The 21,073-nt window shown below is 29.4% G+C and overlaps 2 protein-coding genes across 8 annotated transcripts in view; one reads left to right on the top strand and one right to left on the bottom strand.

Annotated features, from left to right (window-relative positions):
* The first annotated feature begins 304 nt into the window (after nucleotides 1–304).
* The window catches only part of LOC145972245 (KH domain-containing, RNA-binding, signal transduction-associated protein 3), a 57,705-nt gene continuing 36,936 nt past the window's right edge, over nucleotides 305–21,073 (top strand). Inside the window, exons 1-10 of one of the 6 annotated variants that reach the window (XR_014439108.1) lie at nucleotides 327–779; nucleotides 1,455–1,576; nucleotides 1,679–1,795; nucleotides 1,878–2,193; nucleotides 2,476–2,590; nucleotides 2,671–2,790; nucleotides 3,883–3,959; nucleotides 4,980–5,076; nucleotides 5,170–5,287; nucleotides 8,658–8,777. Coding sequence is in view for 4 of the 6 variants with exons in the window: in XM_083100692.1 (XP_082956818.1) it covers nucleotides 566–779; nucleotides 1,455–1,576; nucleotides 1,679–1,795; nucleotides 1,878–2,193; nucleotides 2,476–2,590; nucleotides 2,671–2,790; nucleotides 3,883–3,959; nucleotides 4,980–5,076; nucleotides 5,170–5,260 (1,269 nt within the window). In the remaining 2 variants the exon portion in view is untranslated. Of the gene's footprint in view, nucleotides 780–1,454; nucleotides 1,577–1,678; nucleotides 1,796–1,877; nucleotides 2,194–2,475; nucleotides 2,591–2,670; nucleotides 2,791–3,882; nucleotides 3,960–4,979; nucleotides 5,077–5,169; nucleotides 5,288–5,544; nucleotides 6,558–8,657; nucleotides 9,298–21,073 lie in introns of those variants that run through there. The other 5 variants (XM_083100692.1, XM_083100691.1, XM_083100690.1 and 2 more) reach the window with 5 other exon arrangements.
* The window catches only part of Tfap-2 (transcription factor AP-2), an 81,380-nt gene continuing 70,072 nt past the window's right edge, over nucleotides 9,766–21,073 (bottom strand). For both annotated transcript variants that reach the window (XM_083100688.1, XM_083100689.1), the window contains exons 8-10: nucleotides 14,548–14,689; nucleotides 14,258–14,429; nucleotides 9,766–14,052 (exon numbers count right to left, since the gene is read on the bottom strand). In XM_083100688.1, coding sequence (XP_082956814.1) covers nucleotides 13,915–14,052; nucleotides 14,258–14,429; nucleotides 14,548–14,689 — 452 coding nt within the window. In that variant the 3' untranslated portion in view covers nucleotides 9,766–13,914. The remainder of the gene's footprint in view (nucleotides 14,053–14,257; nucleotides 14,430–14,547; nucleotides 14,690–21,073) is intronic.

The following is a 21,073-nucleotide window of genomic DNA, read 5'->3' as shown; positions in this document are numbered from 1 at the left end:
AAATATTTAAAAAATTATTAATATATATATATATATTTATTTATTTATTTATTCTATTTTCCATCTTTGATTTAATGATGAACATTGCATGAAAAGATATATACTTACTTTTTTATGTCAATATAATTTATATATGTATATAATTCTAATCTTATATTAAAATAAAAACATTTTCGAGGACTAAAGGACTGTTAATGCAACTGCAAAAAATTAACAAAATAATATACTGATCCACAGTTTATGGACGTAGTATGGATACGAACCAAAGAGTGATTTTACCGGCAGTGTCGATAAGATAGATTAGCTACATAATTTCTTAAGTGAACACAGATGGCGGTAGTAAACGAGATGTTTGCTGAATATCCGACGAAAATAACGGGATGGCCGCTCTCACGCTTCTCAGGAGTGTATATGAGCGTGTGTGATGTTCATGCGGCGAAGTGGCAGCCATTACGGATTCGTTCTCGGGACGCGTCTTTGTTGGACGTACGATTTCTCGCACCGTCTATCATCGGTGAAGAGTGTCGGAAAAACCGTCAAAGCTACTCGATTGACGATCTGAATTATGGCCAACATGGATATGGAAAGATCGAGCAACGGCGAGTACAAGTATCAGAGAGATGTCGACGACGTCGACGTTAAATCTAGAATGGACAAAGAGTCCGACGAGAAGGATCATCAAATTGACAAGGCGGGCGAATACGTGCGCGAGCTTCTTCAGGAGAAGCTCGAGCTCGACAATCAAAAGTCGCCCATTGCCCTTCGATTGCTCGATCAAGGTAAGCAAATCCGTTCTTTCTTTCTCATCGTACTTCACGCTCGTAAAATTAGCCCGTCCGATGGAAGATCCCATCAAGTTTCAACGAATTATCGTTGTACCGGATATCAGTATAACCGGCGAAACTTTTATTCGCAATGAGATTTCATTGAATTCATATATTCATGTAATCAATGTTTGGATATTTTATATAATGTAATTAGCAGTGAAAAGTGAAACATTCTATTTGGATTTTACTGGAAATTTGGATTATATTGACAATAATTTGGAGTTTTCGCTTAAATATTTCCGCAGTTATCGATATCTTTTAGTTTGATCTCTGATATAAAATTCCATCACCAAGTAAGAGATATAAAAGAGCAATAAGCATCTATTATTTTTTAAATAAAAGTCTGTTTTGCAATAAAGGAATATCTTTTTAAAAAGAGCATGTTATTTTTTAAATAAAATTCTATTTTGCAATAAAGGAATATCTTTTTGAAAGAATAGATATAAAAATAGAGAGAGAGATATTATTATAGAGAATAGATATTATTCTTACATAAATAATTCTTAAATTTTTGTTTATTTGAGATTTATTTGAGAAAAATGATAAAGAAGAACACATTCTATTTTAAGTTTTTAATGCAATAAGCTGTAAATACTTACCACATCAAAAAAACTGCATATTTTATAGAGATTCAAAAAACGCAAGCTATTGGAAAACCATTAAGGGATCCAAAATATGTGGATATTTATCGTGAAAAACCAGTTCGTATTTCTGTAAAAGTTTTAGTACCTATTCGCGAGCATCCTAAGGTAAGTATATTACATTTATTTAATGTAGCAATTTTTTAAACAATTTTTTAAACAAGTGTACTGTTACTTTAAATCTAAATTATGTAATTTATCTTGCTTTAGTTTAATTTTGTTGGGAAATTGCTGGGCCCAAAAGGTAATTCCATGAAACGCCTGCAAGAAGAAACAATGTGCAAAATGGCAGTCTTAGGTAGAGGATCGATGAAAGATAGACAAAAAGTAAGTGATCAATAAATCTTAGCTTTTATTTTCACTCAAAGAAAATTGTTTCTCTCATGACTTTTTTTTCCTATTATATTAGGAAGAAGAATGTCGTGCTTCTTTGGATCCGAAATATGCGCATCTTTCTGATGATCTACATGTAGAGATCACAGCTATTGCACCACCAGCTGAAGCTTATGCTCGTATTGCATTTGCTCTCGCCGAGGTGCGGAAATATTTGATTCCCGACAACAATGATAACATACGTCAAGAGCAAATGCGTGAAATGGAAATGAATATATCTAATGATCTATCTGACGATCGAAGACCCTCGATGAGAGGACCTTCTAGTGGTCCTGGTACTGGTAATATATTAAGATCTGCTGCAAGACCGACATTACCTAGAACGTCTAGAGGTTAGTCTCATATCTATGATGAAAATTACATAAAATATGAAAATATGTAGAAAATTAAACATTATTGTGATGTTAATTTCTTTGGTATCATTGATCAATACAAGTTTATATTGATAAAATTTTCTTTAACAAATATATTTGCTAAAGAAATAATATACAAAATAAGGTACAATATAAGAAAGATAAAAAATAATATACAAAAGATACACAATTTACAATATATAATAATACAAGATAGATTTAAATATATAAATATTTTATATGTATATGTATATTATTCAGCCATACTTCCTCCGCCACCTACAAATCGTGGTCCACTTTCTCGACCTGTACCGCCAAAATCAAAGGTATTCTCAATCTTGGATCGTGCAAGAGCTGCTATGGATCAAAACTTTAGGTGAGCTTAATTTTTTCACTTATTTTATAAATCACAAATGCTACATTAAATTTATTTAAATTTAATTTTTATTTTTGTAGCTACGAAACGCCAACCCCTCCACCAACAAATCGCGCTGGATCGCATCATGATTATGATTATCATGGATCGTCAACTAGTAGTGCTCGATATGGCGATCGACATTATACACCGAGTTCTGGGTATGTATTATAATGCTTTTTGCACTGTTATTGTAATATACTGGGTGTTAAAACAGTCTGGACACGGTTGAATATCTCGATAAGGAAGAGTTTTACTAGAAAGTATTTCAGACAAAAGTTGTATGGCTTCGAGGGGGACATAACATGGTACCATTGGTTTGACCTTGAAGAGTTATTTGAAGGTCACATGAAGGTCACCTTCAATTTCTTAAATGGAACCCTCTATTTTTTATTGCATATTCTTGTAGCTTATCTCGAGGGCTTTCCAAAACACTATAATAAAATATTTTTTCCTCAAGTACTTTTTGAGTTATAAGGCTTGAAATCATTTCTTAATTTTACATAAACCGTAAAATATCTTGTAAAATATTCATTTTTCGATTATCTTACCTTCATACTTTTATGTACAAAATAATGAGAGGAATCAATTGGTGTAAAGAAAACATACAGTTGTTTTTAAGAAAAAATATGGAATTGTTAATTGCAAATTACATATTTTTTCTTCAAAACAACTATGTGTTTTCTTTACACCAATTGATTCCTCTCATTATTTTGTACATAAAAGTATTAAGGTAAGGTAATCGAAAAATGAATATTTTACTAGATATTTTACAGTTTATGTAAAATTAAGAAATTATTTCAAGCCTCATAACTCGGAAAGTACTTAATGAAAACTAACTTAATTATAGTGTTTTGGAAAGCTCTCGAGATGAGCTATAAGAATATGTAAAAGCATACAGGGTGTCCCATTTGAAAAGTTGGACATGACCTTCACGTGACCTTCAGGTGACTCTTCAAGGTCAAACTAATGGCACCATGTTATGTCCCCCTCGAAGCCATACAACTTTTGTCTGAAACACTTTCTAGTAAAACTCTTCCTTATCGAGATATTCGACCGTGTCCAGACTTTTTTAACACCCAGTATAAATAAAAGAGAAAAATTTGATAGTATAATGTAGCTTTAAAAAAAAAATTTTGTATAAACAAAAAGCATTTTTGCATTTTCTATGTTACATAACTTTTCTTTATATTGTCCAATTTGTCAAATGTTAGATATCTATTTAATAGAAATAACATGTATTCTTTTTCAAGTTATACAACTTATGAGTACGAGGATGATTCTGCACCACATTCTTCACATGATTATTATGAATCTTCAGACTATCCAGGTAAGATATTCCTTTTTTATATATTTGTTTGATTATAATATTAATAACTTGGATATTTTTTTCACTACTATTATATTTACAATTTTATTTTGATAATACATTTTTGAATGAATGTTTCTTAATTATATGTGATTCTTTATTGTACTTATGCAGGGTTTACTATAACATTTTAATTTTACTGTAAATTTTTATAATGATACATAGATGTATGCGGTATAATTTAAATAGATGGTTCTATGAAATTTTAATACTTTTTCCAAATATTTCCAAATAAATTCAAGATTAAACATTTTCATTTAATCTTTTTCATCAAAAAATTTGAAAAAATAATTATAATTATTGCATTAAATTCTAATTATTACAGTGTTATTGCAAAGACATAATAAATGCATAGTGTTACTTAAAGCAAAAATATTAGTAGTAGCTTCCATGGAAATGCATTGACTACTAAAATTATTTAATTTTTAATTATATATTGAAGAAATTAATAATTTATTTTTAGGTCTTAATAATATATTTATATATAAAATGGATAAATTAAAATATAAAATAATGCATTTATTGTAACGATATTTAATAATATCTAATAGAAATTTTATTATAATATAATGCATTTTAAAGATTAACTTTAATTTTTACATAATTAATTTTAATGTAACTTAACATAAATTCGATTTTTTTATTAAATTTGTTTAATTCAAACGCGCACACAAAATGAAATTATATTCTGTATAGATAAAAACAACAGATAATATTAAACAATTGTATTTTTTAAATGTATTTGAATCATGCAGTTCCAATTGAAGCCATAATCTAATTTGCTATAACAATGAAATTTAAACCCTGTCATAGATCATATGACAAAATGCATGATATACGTTGATGATTAAACTTCCAATCTCATACTAAAACCATTAAAATGACAAGCCATGCTTAGATGCTAGCATGTAGATCATTAACGATCATCGTGTTCTGCCTAAATAAAAATAATTAAAACATTTCAATCCATGAAATTCGCAGAGGAATCGTCAAGCCGCGCTTGGAAATCGTACAAGACTACAACGACACCAGGCACAGCCTCGCGTTACCGCACCACCCCGTATACACGACCTTCCAAGTAAAGACCTATAAAAAAATCATCCATTAAATTTTTTAATCTTAATCGTCCGTACTCCTCTAAATATTTTTTTTTGACATTATTATTTCATAGCGTTGTTGCAAATCCATTGGGGGCTAATCTTCCTAATGCTGCACGGCGGCCTATGATGCAGAAACCAATAAATGAAAGAAATCGTCCTTAACCGATCTGAAAAACGGAGGCTAAGACGGTAATGATGTGCAAACGTTATTGTTTCATTTTCACAATATTTTCATTTTGACAATATTAGAATGAATAAGATAACGTCAGTAAAAATGTCATTCTAATAATCAGGAAATTCATTTCTCGTTCAATTTTTTTAATAAAAACTAAGTTTTTTTTCGATAGAAAAAATGGATACATTTACTTTTTTCTTTTTTAGTTATAAATACTACATGTTAATTTTATTTTTACTATTTTTTTTATGATAAATTCGATAATTTTCAGATCTCTCAGTTTTTGCGACCGCTGGATAAACAAGAGTATATAAATAGAAATTAAACTATTATTAAAATATAAGCAAACGTAATAGTATTAACGCGGCCGATCATATACATAAAAATTTATTCCGTTGACAACTCTTTTTAATCACTTTATCATAATATTAATTCAATATACCTGTCATTCTACATTAACTCCGCTCCTTTAGTCCTTTTCCTAAAATTTTGGCCCACAGAGGAATTTAACTATTGACATGGAGTAAAGGATCAAGAGGATTGATGGGATGAAATAAGTAAAACGATTGAACAAGTGCTTAATATTATAAAATGAAAAAACTATATGAAATTCATCAATCATATATATTCAGTGTTATATATAAATTAAGTGTCGATACATAAATCACAATCTTAATGATTCTAATCATATTATGGAATCATCTTTTCTATTTATCCTTTGTACTTAATATCTTCAATTTGAAATTTCGATAATATAAACGAAAATATTAATATTCAATAATCTCCAATCAAATTATACATTAATGTAAGCTTAGATATATTAAGATTAATTTTTTTATCTAAATAAACTAGTTTGAATATTTTTATTTAACGAAACATCAATATAATAAAATAGTATTGCATTGTAAATGGAACAAATTAAACAATATAAATGATATACAATGCAACTAAAAATTATAAATTGATGATAAATACATGAATGTATAAGCTTATTATTATTACATCATAATCCTACATTACTTGCTTAATATATAGCATCTATAAAGTAAAATGTATAATATGATAGATTTATATAAAGAAATTATGTAATAATCTGTATTATTTTTTAGTAGAATAATACAAGATTATGACAAATTACAATATCATACATAATCTCTCAATATAATTTTAAATATATAAACGTATATCCAGAAATATATTGAATGTAATTTTAAAATTTGTCATTAAAATAATAACATGTAATATGTAACTTCTATAAATTGAAATAAAAATGAGATAACATAAGATATTTTGTTTTTAAAAATGCCGAAATGAACTTCCCCAACCAATGAAAATACTAAGATGCTAATTATTTTGGATAAAACATATATTTCGCTCCACTAAATATATTACAAAAATTTTTTATTATGTATTGTGTATGAAAATTTCAGAACAGAATGTTCTATTATAGCAATATATATAAATTAATATCATATGTATAAAGATCAAATTTAATCATAATGAAACAAGGAATATAAGAATAGAACTATAGATTAAAAGACATATATACATGTGTGTATATTAAAATAAAATAACAATCATAAATAGTTTCACAAGTATTTATACTATGTTTTTAATCTATTAACATAATATATATGTTGAGAAGAAATTGATAAAATATAATAATAGTTCCCGGATTGATAAATACAAATTAAATGAATAAAATATATAAAAAATCAATTACATCACATAATTTCTCTGAATATTTTTTTTATAAATGTAGCACCATGTGGAATGAAATTCATATCTATTATACATAAGAAAATGATCAAATTATAAAAGTTACTTAATTATAAAAATTAATAAATATAAGACTCGAAATATAAAATTAAACAAAACAGTTATAATGGCAATACGAGTCGAGTGTCGATGTTATAACACATTTATTTATAATACAATCAAATATATTGATATTAAAGCATACAAAGAGAGGATAGCGAACGTTTCGACCCTATTTTTGGGTCATCTTCAGCGCGAAAGTATATAATAAAAGATAATATAATGAAAAAATATATAATAACAAAGTGTTTTATATCGGAGTCTGTTACAAAGGGTGCTGTCTAAAGCGATAATAAATGTCTCGGTATCTCATTATCTTGACGATGCCTACGTAAAAACAAAGGACAAAAGTAAAATAAGTTAAATAAATAATGTAATTAATATGAACAAAGAAAGAAAAAGTACTAAATTAAACATGAAATTACGAGATTGAAATGTTAATTTATTAAAAATGATCTAAATATAAACTGAACATAAAGTCAAAGAAATAAAATAAATAAGTTATAAATAAGTTAAATAAATAATATGACTAATATGAACATAGAAAGAAAAAAGTACTAAGAATTAAACATGAAAATTACGAGATTGAAGTTATTTTAATGTCAATTTATTAAAAATGATCTAAATAAACTGAACATATAGTCAAGAAATAAAAATTAAAAGGTTAAAAAGGATAAGAAGTTAAAATTACGGAAATAAGACTTACTTCCAGGCATCGATAATGACGCGCCGAGGAGATGAATAGAGACAACTTAACATCTCCGAAGACAAAGATCGACTCGTCTTTAACGGATAAATGTGACTTATATATAAACGGTAAAGAGAGTCAAATAATGTATAAATGTACACATACGCAAAGTCGCAGACCTATTTGTTATGATAGAAACTGTGTTAAATTTTTGGCAAGTTGTTGACAATATTTAAATAAATTTCTGGTAAACGTTAAGTATCCGTTTGCAAATTGAGACCATTTTTTTGCCTCTTGATATATAGCATTTCGGAGATCAATCTTTTACTCAAATATGGTTCTCGATCCAAAACCTGAACGCCATCCCAATCAAAAGTATGATCAAAACCAACCCTGTGATTCGTGATGACTGATTGAGAATTAGTGTTATGTCTAATGTGGCTGCGATGTTCGTTGATTCTGGTATGCAGTTGTCTGCAAGTTTGTCCAACGTAGGCATCGTCAAGATAATGAGATACCGAGACATTTATTATCGCTTTAGACAGCACCCTTTGTAACAGACTCCGATATAAAACACTTTGTTATTATATATTTTTTCATTATATTATCTTTTATTATATACTTTCGCGCTGAAGATGACCCAAAAATAGGGTCGAAACGTTCGCTATCCTCTCTTTGTATGCTTTAATATCAATATATTTGATTGTATTATAAATAAATGTGTTATAACATCGACACTCGACTCGTATTGCCATTATAACTGTTTTGTTTACTTAATTATATATTTTATTGAAAATTTGAAACATTATAAAATTAGAAACATCGTTAATTAACTATTCCACTTTATTCTAATATTGATATTGATGTATTTCATATAGGTGGATAAAAAATCATGAAGAGTTGCGTGGGAATCACGTTCTTTGTGGATCAAAAGGATTTTAATCCTTCTCTCTAATCATTATGGACTTTGAAGTACCGTGAATACACTTAAATATGACGTGAGTACACATACAATTATTTGTTATAAATGTTAAAAACAAATGCAAAGTTTATTTAACAATCTTTTTTTTTCAATATTTCGGAAATTATATTTTTTCAATATCTGTTGCATAAAATTGAATAATAAATAATGTCCAAAAATAACACTTCAAAAATAATAATTGTAGAATATAAATTTAATTAAAGATAAACTACATTTTTAAATTATTAAAAAAATAGCATAACATGCATTTGTTTTTAATAAGTATTTTTATAAAATATCAGAATATGAGAAAGTATATGAGTTTTTTTGTAAATGTGTACATGCATTTGCACAAAAACGTTAGTTAAGTAATAAATACACGGAGATTTTTCCATGGGCAACAAAACGTAAGTAGAATTAAAATAATGAATATAATTTTACAGGTATTAAACTTCTATATATAAATAATTATAAATATTATATATATTAATATTATTTTATGTATTCAGGTGTACTTGTCATATATAGGATGAGATAGAATTAGAAAAAAGTCACTAATTGTTATTTTATTTATTAATATTTTTAAATTAAAATTATTGTGTAAGTTAGTTAAAAAAATTGTAATTTGATTATTTTTTCCTTTAATACAACATAAATATAAATAATCAATTTTTTTGGAAATGTGATAAAATTTTTTACGAATTTATTATTATCTCCAAAACGCAAAATATAATGTTAGTGACTTTTTACTTTATAGCATATAATATTGACGTTCGTACAAACGTAAGAAATAAATAAAATTAAAAAGAACAATTTTCTTAAAATATTATCCCATATATGTATGTTCCATTATTTTAGTTTATCTTTTTATTTTTATTTTTATTAATCAAAAATTAAATAATATTAATTATATATTATAGTATTAGAACTAGCTATTATTAGAATGGGCTATATGTATATAACGCCAATTGTGATTCTCTGATGTATATAATTTATATGACAGGTAGTTATTTTATCACGAGGGATTGCTTAGAAACAATATTCTTATTTATTTATCACACACCAATATACAAAAATGAACTGTATAATCAATATCAGAATATAATATACTACGAAATTCAAATATATATTTAATAAAGATATATCTGAGTATCTTACAAGATTAGAGTAATGGTTCAACTTGAAACAAAAAATCATCTACAACATTCTTTGCAATTGGCACAGAAATTCTGGTAGAAAAACGTATTTCTACGGCCGTCCTATAAGGGTTATAAATAAGTATTAATTTACGGGAGACCTTAGCTTCTAATAAGTCGCATCTAAGTATGTAGTCGTGAGTGAAAATAAGGTGCCGAATTTTCTTTTCCCTAACTAATCCATTGCGTATGAATCATGAACCGGAAAATGCTTCGTTCGCTTAAAGTACAATCGAGCACATCGCGCTAGAGCGTCCACATCTTGTATCTGTTGAAACGCATACTAATTTTAGCTGCACTCTGCATAATAATTAAACAATTATTATGTTACTTATTACGTATATGCGTCATTTTATTCATAACGATTTCACAATATCAAATTAGTTAAATTTTTTCTAACATTTATCGAGATGACTCGGTATATTAGCCAATCATTAGAGTGATCCTTATTTATACTTGTTAAATTTCCTCCGACTTTCTCCTCGACACAGTTCATGCAGTATCGTACAGTCAGATTATCAAGACAAAAGGGCGCGCATAATAAAGATCACACTACTGATTACGCTATGGTGATATTTTCTGAATTTATATACTATATTATCAAGTTATATTTGCGAAATGTGTGCGTATAAACGTAAAATTATGTAATACAACAAGTATAGAATATCGGAGACGCCAGATTTAAAGATTTTGGTCGGAATGCGTTTTAACATTTACAAAACTGTTTTACGCTTGTAGTGCAGAGGCGACTCTCTATATTATAATGTAGCGAGCTACATAGCATCGTATGTATTCGCGTATAAGACATCTTCGTATCTGTAAGAATCAAGTCGTATCCACGAGCTCGTGCGAATATAAGGAAGGGCCCTATGTGTAAGAATGTTACATTAAATTTCACGAGTGTTGGAGTCTAAGACTTTGGCTAATCCTAGAGCCGCCTCTAACACCATGAGATGTGACCTTAGTCGTGTGACTGTCACATTTTATTCTACAGTAATGAGCCGGTTTTTCTCACACGCTCTGTCCACGACCACTTCTAATACTTTTCACCTCTATGAAAAAACATGGAATGTATAGTGTATTTTTTAATCGGTTTACATCTTAATAATGTACGATTATATCACAAGAAAGATTCAAATATTCTGTACATAATACGCGACGCGACACGAGACGCCCCGTCCGGCATCCTCTTTTTCTTTTTCTTCTTCCCGTTTTACTTTTAATCTTACAGTTATATACGCCTAAGATTTAATTACAAAGTTAGATATGTCTCAGGTTCACCTGGTATTGTACTTCATACAATCTCTCGTGACTGGCGAGTCCGAGATGCGGCCGACGAGCACGTGCGCATCGTTCTCGACGAGACTTCCGTCACGCGTGTGCGTCACGTGCGTGTCCAACGAAATGCTAGTTTCGTTGCGCTGTGTATGCGTGTGTGTGTGTGTATGCTCTATCGCTTCTTCTCTATATCTTTTTTTTTTTCGTTAACCGCCTGTTGCTTACATTAATAGCTCGATATCGATAATTGGCACATCTTTTTAATGGCAAGTTTCGCATTGGCACGATAATGACCCTAGGAACAGCCTTGAATAAAGTCCTTTAAAGAAGAATTTAATAATACAGATAATCTTTATTTTTAATTGACTAAATGTCGATTAATGATAAACTCTTCTAGATCAAGAAGTAGCATTAAAAGATTGTAAAGTGGAATTTATATATTATATGCGATTTACTCATATCGCTCATCTTCCGGTAAATCGTTTATAGACCCCCGTTAGAAGGACTTCATTCTTGACATTCCTTGGACTTTACGTCGTTTCTGACTATCACGCGAGTGTGCACCTACGAAAGGCAGAATATTCTTGCTATGAATGATCGCACGACGTTCCCCATTATGATTAATCTCAGTAAAGGTGATTGAAACATCAAGATTACTGAGGATTAAGTTGCACTTTGATACTCATACACGCGACCGCTTCTGTTTATACATAAAGAATTGCTGGTCCAGGAGACTCTCATATATGAAAGCACAGCTTCTCTAATAAAAAAAAGAGTAAATCGCAAAATAATTCGGAATGTACATTGAAAGAGAATCGAAGACTCGACTCGTTTTTGCCTTCGCAAATTAATGAATGTTCTTTATATTTTGACACGATTTTCGTTTTTTATTTTTATTGCAGATTGCCTACTAATAATTATAAATTGTAGATGAATTGCAAGGATAGTAAGAAATAGTTTGTTAATAATAATTTAGCGAATTAATATTAACACAATTGCACAATTGCACTAAATTTCTTGCATTTTTCGACTATAATATATACTTCACAAAATTATCTTTATGATTATTTCATTCTTCTTCTGTAAATTAATTTTCTATTAATTTTCTGTGTGAAGCTCTTTGATAGAATTTACACTGCGAGGGAATACTATATCCTTATATCTGTCACAATGTGTATTTTTTATTACACATCTGTGTATTTTTTATCACACTTGTTATTTAATACATATACGTATTACAGTTTCTCTGTGCTGCGTAATTTTTTTTGATTAATCAGACAATTAATAAGAAAATAAATTAAAAAAGACTATTGAAACAAATTTTTTAAAATCTATTTGCATTATCTAGTAGATACTTATAATTAATAAAAGTAGATTGATTATATATATTAGTACATACAATAAGAATAATCAGCCAAAAAAGGTAATAATCGTTTGGCATTTTAAATTTGTTTAATAATTTTGATTTTCTTTCTTCAGCACAGATAATTCGAGCATTTTTATCGGTTAAATATTCAGATGCGCACAAAATATGGATGCGATTACATGTTATCAAATTGCAAATCTTTAGTTTGATCTATCGTATTTAAGATGTATCATCGGTGGGATATAAAGAGAGAGCGGATCATATGAATAGATTATAAAAATCGTAGCTGTACACCTTTGATCTTTGATATCTTGAAATATTTTCTTTCAAAATTCGGAGATGATATTTTTTAAAATATTCATATATTATCATCACATTTTATTATTATTATGTGTATATGACAACATAAGCATAATTTACTTAGATATGTTTTGGAGCAAAATCAAAGAGATCCAGATAGACAAAAGTATATAAACTTACGAACTTTGTATAAATTTCCCAATAATATGAATATCCAATTATCCTCAAACATTTTTTTGCAATATTTACATATTTCTGAATACTTATTAATTATATAATCTTCGATATTTTTATCACTTAAGAAAGAAAATTGAGAATCGTCATGTATTATAAAATATGTTAAATCTTAAGATATATATATATATATATATATCTTATTATTTTGCAAATGAGAAAGAATATATTTGCAGTAAAGAATATCCATTGGATGACGTATGGAGCTAGTTCTTCTTGTTTTAGCATGTGGCACATGTTTAGCACAGATACATATTCTCATCTGTTTATAAAAATTTGTTCTCTGCTTTTCTATAAGATGGCATTAATAATGGCATTTTAATCGCAATTTTAGTCAATGAAAGGAGCTATTAAAGATTTTGTTAAGATAAAACTACAATGTTCTTAATATTTTCAATATAGAGTATAAAATGAATAAAAGAATTGTATCAAAGGCGACCAGCGACACGAAGAACGAAGTTATTTCAACTTGAATTTTTTTTCTTTCTTTTCAAACCTTTTTTTTTCTTTTACGAATGAGAATTTTCTTCTTTTCTTGTTTCTCTCATTACTAGTATCCCTGATTGCACATTTCGCACATATGTAGCCTGCATGTCGAATTGCCTACAGAAGCTTACCAGACCAGCCAACCTCGGCGTACGATGGCCACGCGAATATATACGTCGCGAACGCGAGCTGCTAGTACGCAGTGGTCCACTGCGAGCTTTCCGCAAGAATGATGAACGCACGGAAGCTCAATTGTACGGCCAAGAGTGCCTGATAGACGTGACCACGTTCGAGGTAGGCGGGTCTTCCGTGCGTCACTTCTTCATGTCGTTCATCAGCGTGCCATCCTTGCTCTTATTCGTATCGAGATTCGATTGTTGACTGCTCGTCACGCCGCTGCCATTCCCGGGATACATCTTCTCCAGATGATTCAAAGATTCGCTTAGGAACTTCTAAAACAAAAATCGCAAGAGCGTTTTTTTTTAGTTTTCGCGTCGCGTATATGTATTTTTAGCTACAAGATATAGCATGCGCTAAAAATAAAAATACTCTCTCTCTCCCCTAAAAAAGAAAAAGAAATTTTATTTTCTATTATTTTCGAAATGACGATATGAAGAGATGATATATATAGTAGAAAATTACTTCTCATGCCATTACCTGTATAGCTGTTAAAGCAGCCACAATTGCAGGACTTCCGAATCCGTGTGATATAAGAGAAAAATGAGTAAGATGTCTCTGTATACTGGGATCGAGGATATGTTGTGGTCGGGTATTGCAAAGTGGTGATCTGTCCTGGTTAAGAAGATCCATCAGCTCTTTGGTGATTTGTCTGAAAGCGAGTAAAGTTTCAGAAATCGATCACATGATTTATCGTAAATTCTTATCAAAGGCATCCGTAATTATAATGTCGCAATGAGAAGGGTGCAATAACGTTATATTATTCTTACTTGGTGGCATGAAGAAGTTCTTTTCTCCTATAGGAATCTTGCGGCTCACAATGCTGTCGACTGAGATACTCGGCGACTTGTTTCGCGGGGAATTCGGTTTCGCAAACGTAGCCGAAGTCTCTGGCAAGGTGAATGGCTTCTCCTGAAAGGAATAAAATATTCACGTATAATTGCGTGATGCCATTATGTAAACTTACGTATGGGTGTACATAACGGTCGATGAAAATGATCGCGAATTTTATTTGAGTCGCGAAACGCAGTCTATCCATCATGCTACGAATATTTTGATTCGAATGCGATTTGGATATCTTGTCAAATGTGTGCAATACGATAAATCCCTATTGTGAGATAATTAGATAGATTTTTAGCTATATAGGTTTCTATAATCATTGATAGTTTTCTTCAATGATGACATGCGAATTTTGTCCTTTAATTAATTTTATTGCGATTTTATTTTAATAGATATTTAAGTTTTTGTTTAAAAAGGATGATTAAATTACTTTTGGTAAAAGATAAATTCATAAAATATGATCTCTATTGAAAGATCATAAATAGATAAATTGGAATCAATTTTTGGACAGAGCAAAATTAATTAGAGATAATGAAATAGCGTATATATGTTTTCTTCCCGAGCTTTCTATCCAGTCTTCAGCAAGGCATTATTCGCGACTTCTCTCGATGATGGAAGGTAATTAAGTATTTACAGATAGGGTCTCCGGTGCAAGATGAAAGTAGACCCGCTGGGCGCTATTATTGACAACCGAGCAAAGCCACCCGCAGATATCGCCGCGCTTATATATCATCTACGAAAGATCGGGAACATAGATTACACAACTAAACAAAGCTTGCAGTCAACGAATATTTCGCAATTCTGTTGCATATTTATTCTAATGTAAAGAAGCGATATTCTCTTCATACACGAAAATTAATTATTTACAATCGTGCTCATATGAAGAAATCTCGTAGTAACTAAAAAGAGAATACAAAGAGCTAGTAAATCCTTAAACTATGTTACGAGTCTGTTTATTAATAGAAATTGAACGATTTTATGCTCTCATTCTTAACATTTTAAAATAAAATCGAGGACTTTACAAAAATACAACAATTTTATAAAATACATATTTTTCTCTCTGAAAATGAAAATAAAAATTGCAATTTTGTGATTTAATTTATATAAAAAAAAATCTAAAATGCCTCGATATTAAAAAAGGATAATACATATTAGTTTAGAAATATCTGTGAACATTCGAGATTCTAAGTTGTTATTTAATTCGAGCTGAAACGAAGCGAGGACTCCTACGCAAGGAATCTTCACTTAAAATTTTTTATTGCATACGAGATTGCTATACATAAAAAACTATAATAGTTCCGCGAAAAGTTTTACATATTAAGAACCATTTAATCTATACAAATAGAACCCTAAGTATTGGTCCAATTTGAATGTGAAAAATAATGAGATCCTAATAAGGTCACCGTGTAAATGACGGCCTTCTAATTTCAACTTAATGGCTGACAAGATTGTTGCTCGCCCAAGGATCTCGCACGCACATAGCCTTAGGGCAATCACTTAGATCACTATAGAAATTATATCGCTATAGAAATTATATTCGGAATATTTTTTTTCCTTTCTCCTAATAATGTTTTACTTGAGTGCATGACACAATTGTGCATGAGAAAATCCCATCGGCCTCGTAAAATTTAATCACCATAACGGTTTACGTTAAAGTACATAATTACTACTGTCGTTTTGTGGAGAACGATTTACGGAAAAGCAGATTCGTAACAAAATTTTAACATTAGATTTTTACGATGCACGTATGCATTTGTGTATCTAATTAATGTAGATCATGGTTAATAATGATTGAAAAGTATATATAGATTCTCAGAGTAATGTAATGCAAAACACAAGATTAATTAATACGCAAACTGCAATACTTGCTACTTATCGTGACTTTGCAATTATGTTTCTACATAAATAAATTTTATCTGAATGCATTCGTTCCTAGAATAAGATATTTTTTATGCTCCATTCTTATTTTATCATAAATTTGATGATCACAAAAATCACATATTAATGTAATCTTATCTTATTGCTCATATTACATTATATCTTATTCTATTTATTATTATTATTGAATTTATAAACTTGTTATACATATTTCTTTGGATTGCACGATATAGTAATTTTAGAAATGTTTTAAATTAGATACGCTAAAGGAAGAATTGTGTGAAATCTCATTCAAAAAATAAAGTCAAAAGGAAAAGAAAAATTGTATAAAATCTCATTCAAAAAAATAAAATAAGAAGTAAAAATTAAAACAATATTTCTAAATTTCAAATATTGTGCGCGAATTAGTATCATAATTTGAACTGCATTTTGTGTGTCATTCTATTTTATGTGACATAAATTACAATTTGCGTAGTCGCAACCGTCGTTATTTTTAATGGACGTGCCATTGATTCTACATGTTTATATGCCACGGACTTGTTGTAATGCTTTGTAGTAAAGTTTTTACTGCGGTCGCGCGACGAAAGGAAAAATAGCGAACGCGAGCATATACATTAAGCGAAACGAGATATTTCTAACACAGCTATGGAAAGCATGTATGTAGTTTGAAACTGCCGATGTTTTTATGCTGTTTGACGTTACACAATGTTGCACCGCTGCACCGCTTGCACTGATTTTACGTAATCCTATTATGCACTCGCGTCTAATGTATTCAATAAGAACGGAAATAACAAGACAATAAAGAGAGAACAGCAAAGATAACTTACGTTTTTGCTATTGAAAACATTTGTATGTGGGTTACTCGTGACTAATATATCAAAATGCTTATTGTTAACCAGAGGTGCAGATAATAGAAAATAAGTAAAACAAGTAGATCTTATTAGTTATATATTTAAAAAAATTATTAAGTAATTAATTATCGTAATTAATTATCCTAAAAACTATTATTACATAATCTGTATATATTCGAAAGAAAAAAAAGCGTGATTTAAAAAAAATTGTACATGCCACTAATTGTCAAAAAAGTATTAGATTTATTTAAACACTATTAAAGATGAAAATATATATCTTGGTTTTCTTCTTCTTTAATAAACATTTTTAAAATTAAATGCAAGTATCATATGTAACGCAATAAAATAGCTCTTTCATGTTCGAAATAACTGGAGAAGCTACATTTATGCAAGATTTCGATTTTGATTGCTTTTCTCTATCGATGTGAATTTGATAAAGAATAGACAGAGCTAATGTCTATTTTTTAAATTTAATTCTCTTTATGTTCGCGTGATCCACGAAGGGGAATGTCCAATAAGTAGTTTTGTGTAATATTTATTGACACAAGGATATTAATGTCGCTATTTTCTACGGAATTCTTGTATTAGATGCGCACAATCGACAGTAAGTTAACTATCGGCGATTTTATCGCGATACCGTTGGACATGGTGCAAATTTTCAACCTCCCTCACTCTTTCCCTCCTACCCTTCCTGGTGCAACAGGTCGTATCTGCTGCATTTTAGTCTTTTCTAGCCGGCTCTTTTGCGCGGATTTGCATATCTCCGTCGTGTTGTATCCTTCCCATTTCTTCTTCTAATCTCTTTTAAGTAAATTAGCATCGGTTAGAATATCTTACCAATATGCGTGTAAAACATTTGCGATTATAATCGCAGATGCGAGTATAGCTTGCGCTTTATTACACATATTCTCTTCCTTTGAGAAAATTCCCTCGCCGCGTTTATTCGGATCTATTTAATTGGGAATATATTGAGAATTGATAATAAAGTGTTAATACTTTTCTAATTAACTTTCGTAAATTCTACATCAAAATGATAACGTCATTTTATTTTTAGATTTGATTATTCCATACAAAATACATTTATTTGAAAAAAATATATATTTTATGCTGTTTTTTAAAATAAAACATTATCGTCACATTTTTTTTAACTCGAAAATTAGTATAACATTAAATCAACAATTTCATTTTCGAAGAAAAAACCACGTATTATCTTAACATTAATTTTATTAATCATGCTATTTTGATTCGATACATGAACAATATTCAGTTAAAATGAAGAGCATACTGCTAAGAAAATTCGTAAATGACAGATTTATATTAACAAATGCACGAGTAAATAAAAACGAATAGGTAACACGCCTTGTGAATTGATTGAAACAACCATACACAACATTATATTGATCGTGAATTATATGGCTCATCGATCACAATCTATGCAATTGATGCAGCAAAAAAATCGATCGGGAAAATACGCTAATTTTATATAGACCCATTTTTCATTTTTCTCACCAGCACACATCCTAAATTAATCCTAATATTAAAAGTATATAATTAATCACAGAGTGTTCAATTTTTCTAAACAAAGTCTCACAGATAATGTATTTATCAAAAATAATCACTATTAAAAACTACGAGAATTTTTTCCAATTTTTTTTACTTACAAGCAACTTGGATGTTTTCATTATAAGCAATATTTTTTAAGAAATTTTATAAGAAATAATATTTTTTTAAAAACTGCAAAGATTAATTTAAATTGTGGAAATTGTTATTATAAATATATATTAAAATATATTCGTAATATTTAAAAAATTTGTGTCACATTCTCTACTTGCAAATATTCTTTTACAATCGAATCTCAAATGTGATTACTTGAATCATCGAAGTAATATTCATAGAAATTTGCTTGCCATTTCAAGATAGAGAGAGTCGACGATAGAGTAACCTTATTCGTCAGGGAACGCTGTTACAACGATAATCAATATGATGCGCTCCATCTCGGCCTTCGACCGCAAATCACGTTCCATTATACGTCCTGATAATCGAACCTGCGAGAAAGATTTCGGGAATTCTCTTCCGCGTACCCCCGAGGTCGTCGTGTTCGGATATGCCTCTCTTGCGGTTTCATACCAGTTTAAAAACTTTACAACGAGTCGGCTGCGGTCGACGTACAGGCGTATATAACATGTCTAAAATACGCATTCTTCGATCACCGTGTGCATGTTGTTCTGATGTAACTCTGAATTGCATCCTGATCGTTCTAATCTAACATTTTACGATACATTATATCATGAAACGAAATCAAATCTTGCAATAATAAAAAAACTCATAGAATTAATCGTTAAATTTGAGAAATTAAGTAAACATTTTGGTGAAATTAAATATATGTATTTGATCAAGTCGAGACAAATTTTATGATTAAATGATCTTAATGATAATTAGTATATATCAACTTTTTTTTTATCGAACTTTATTATTTTTGATAAATATTATCAGTCGTAAATCTACAGAAATATATTATTACAACTATTTTGTTTCTTATAAATGGAGAGTAATAAAAGTCCAAAATTATTTGGCTATTTTACTTTCAATACCAAAGTTTTTATCAGTATATCGTAATTTTTTTTTAGATATCCTGTATGGAATCAAAGTAAATAATCTTGATATTCTAATATTTTCTAACTCTTTTAAAAATTTTATACATATATCTCTATGCGTAAGCACATTATGTCATTGATGTGTACGACGATTGGACGCGAATTTACGTATGAATTACGTAGTATATGCGATATATCTACGCATAATGAATATATTCACAGGTACGTGTCTTATGCGTCGGGGCAGAAGTTCCCACACTTTCGCCTGTACTTCGTAAGCGCCTTTGACGACATTCTTTCTATACGCATCAGTTTCCTATACGCAGCTACATAAGATTTTGCAGTTCCTCTAATTAGACAAAGTGTGACAAGCCGTTATATAACAAAATCATTGCGCTAACAAGTTTTTTTATTTTAAAACGCGTTATTTTTTTTTTCGTATGCATACGTGTGTATCTGTAATTTTCTCATTCGATTTTCCGCGATTATATAATTAGAATAGGCTAAAAACATAACTCGTGTATCTAATGACTTATATCTCATAAATTAACTAAGACAAATTCTATGACAGGAATCGACATTATAACAATGATTTATAAAGAGAAAATGACGTAAGCCGAACACAAGAAATAGAGAAATAAATGTATTCATGAATATATTAATCTAATTTATCGTTTTGTTGTCGCAGATTTCACTTTTTATATTTTTATGTTAGATAATTATCATTTTATGTGATATCGGTAATATTAAATGTAAAAAAATTATAATCCTTACTTTATTAGTCTTTACTTTAAAGTTTAAATGATAACAATAAGAATAAAACTTAAATTATTCAAAATTTTTTTATAGCTCATCATAAATTCAAATAAATTAAGACAGGAGTAAAAGGCATTTACGAGCAGACACGAGTTATTAGGTGTGTTAATACAATTTAATATAATTCAATAATATTTGTGAACGTTTCGGTTCTTCCTTTGAACTATCTTCAACACAATAGAGAAAATTAAAAAATTCTAAAAGTTACATCTATTATAGTTCGGTCCATACAATGTTATAAGAACGGTCAAGAAGTAAAAAGAAGGACAAAAGAACCGTTATCTGGCAATATAAAATATTACTGAAAACTGATGCAT

Source organism: Camponotus vicinus, unplaced genomic scaffold, assembly GCF_025532165.1.
Source record: "Camponotus vicinus isolate PSW18456_S1 unplaced genomic scaffold, iyCamVici1.0 SCAF_5, whole genome shotgun sequence".
NCBI lineage: Eukaryota > Metazoa > Arthropoda > Insecta > Hymenoptera > Formicidae > Camponotus > Camponotus vicinus.
This window is presented reverse-complemented; position numbering and strand designations above follow the sequence as displayed.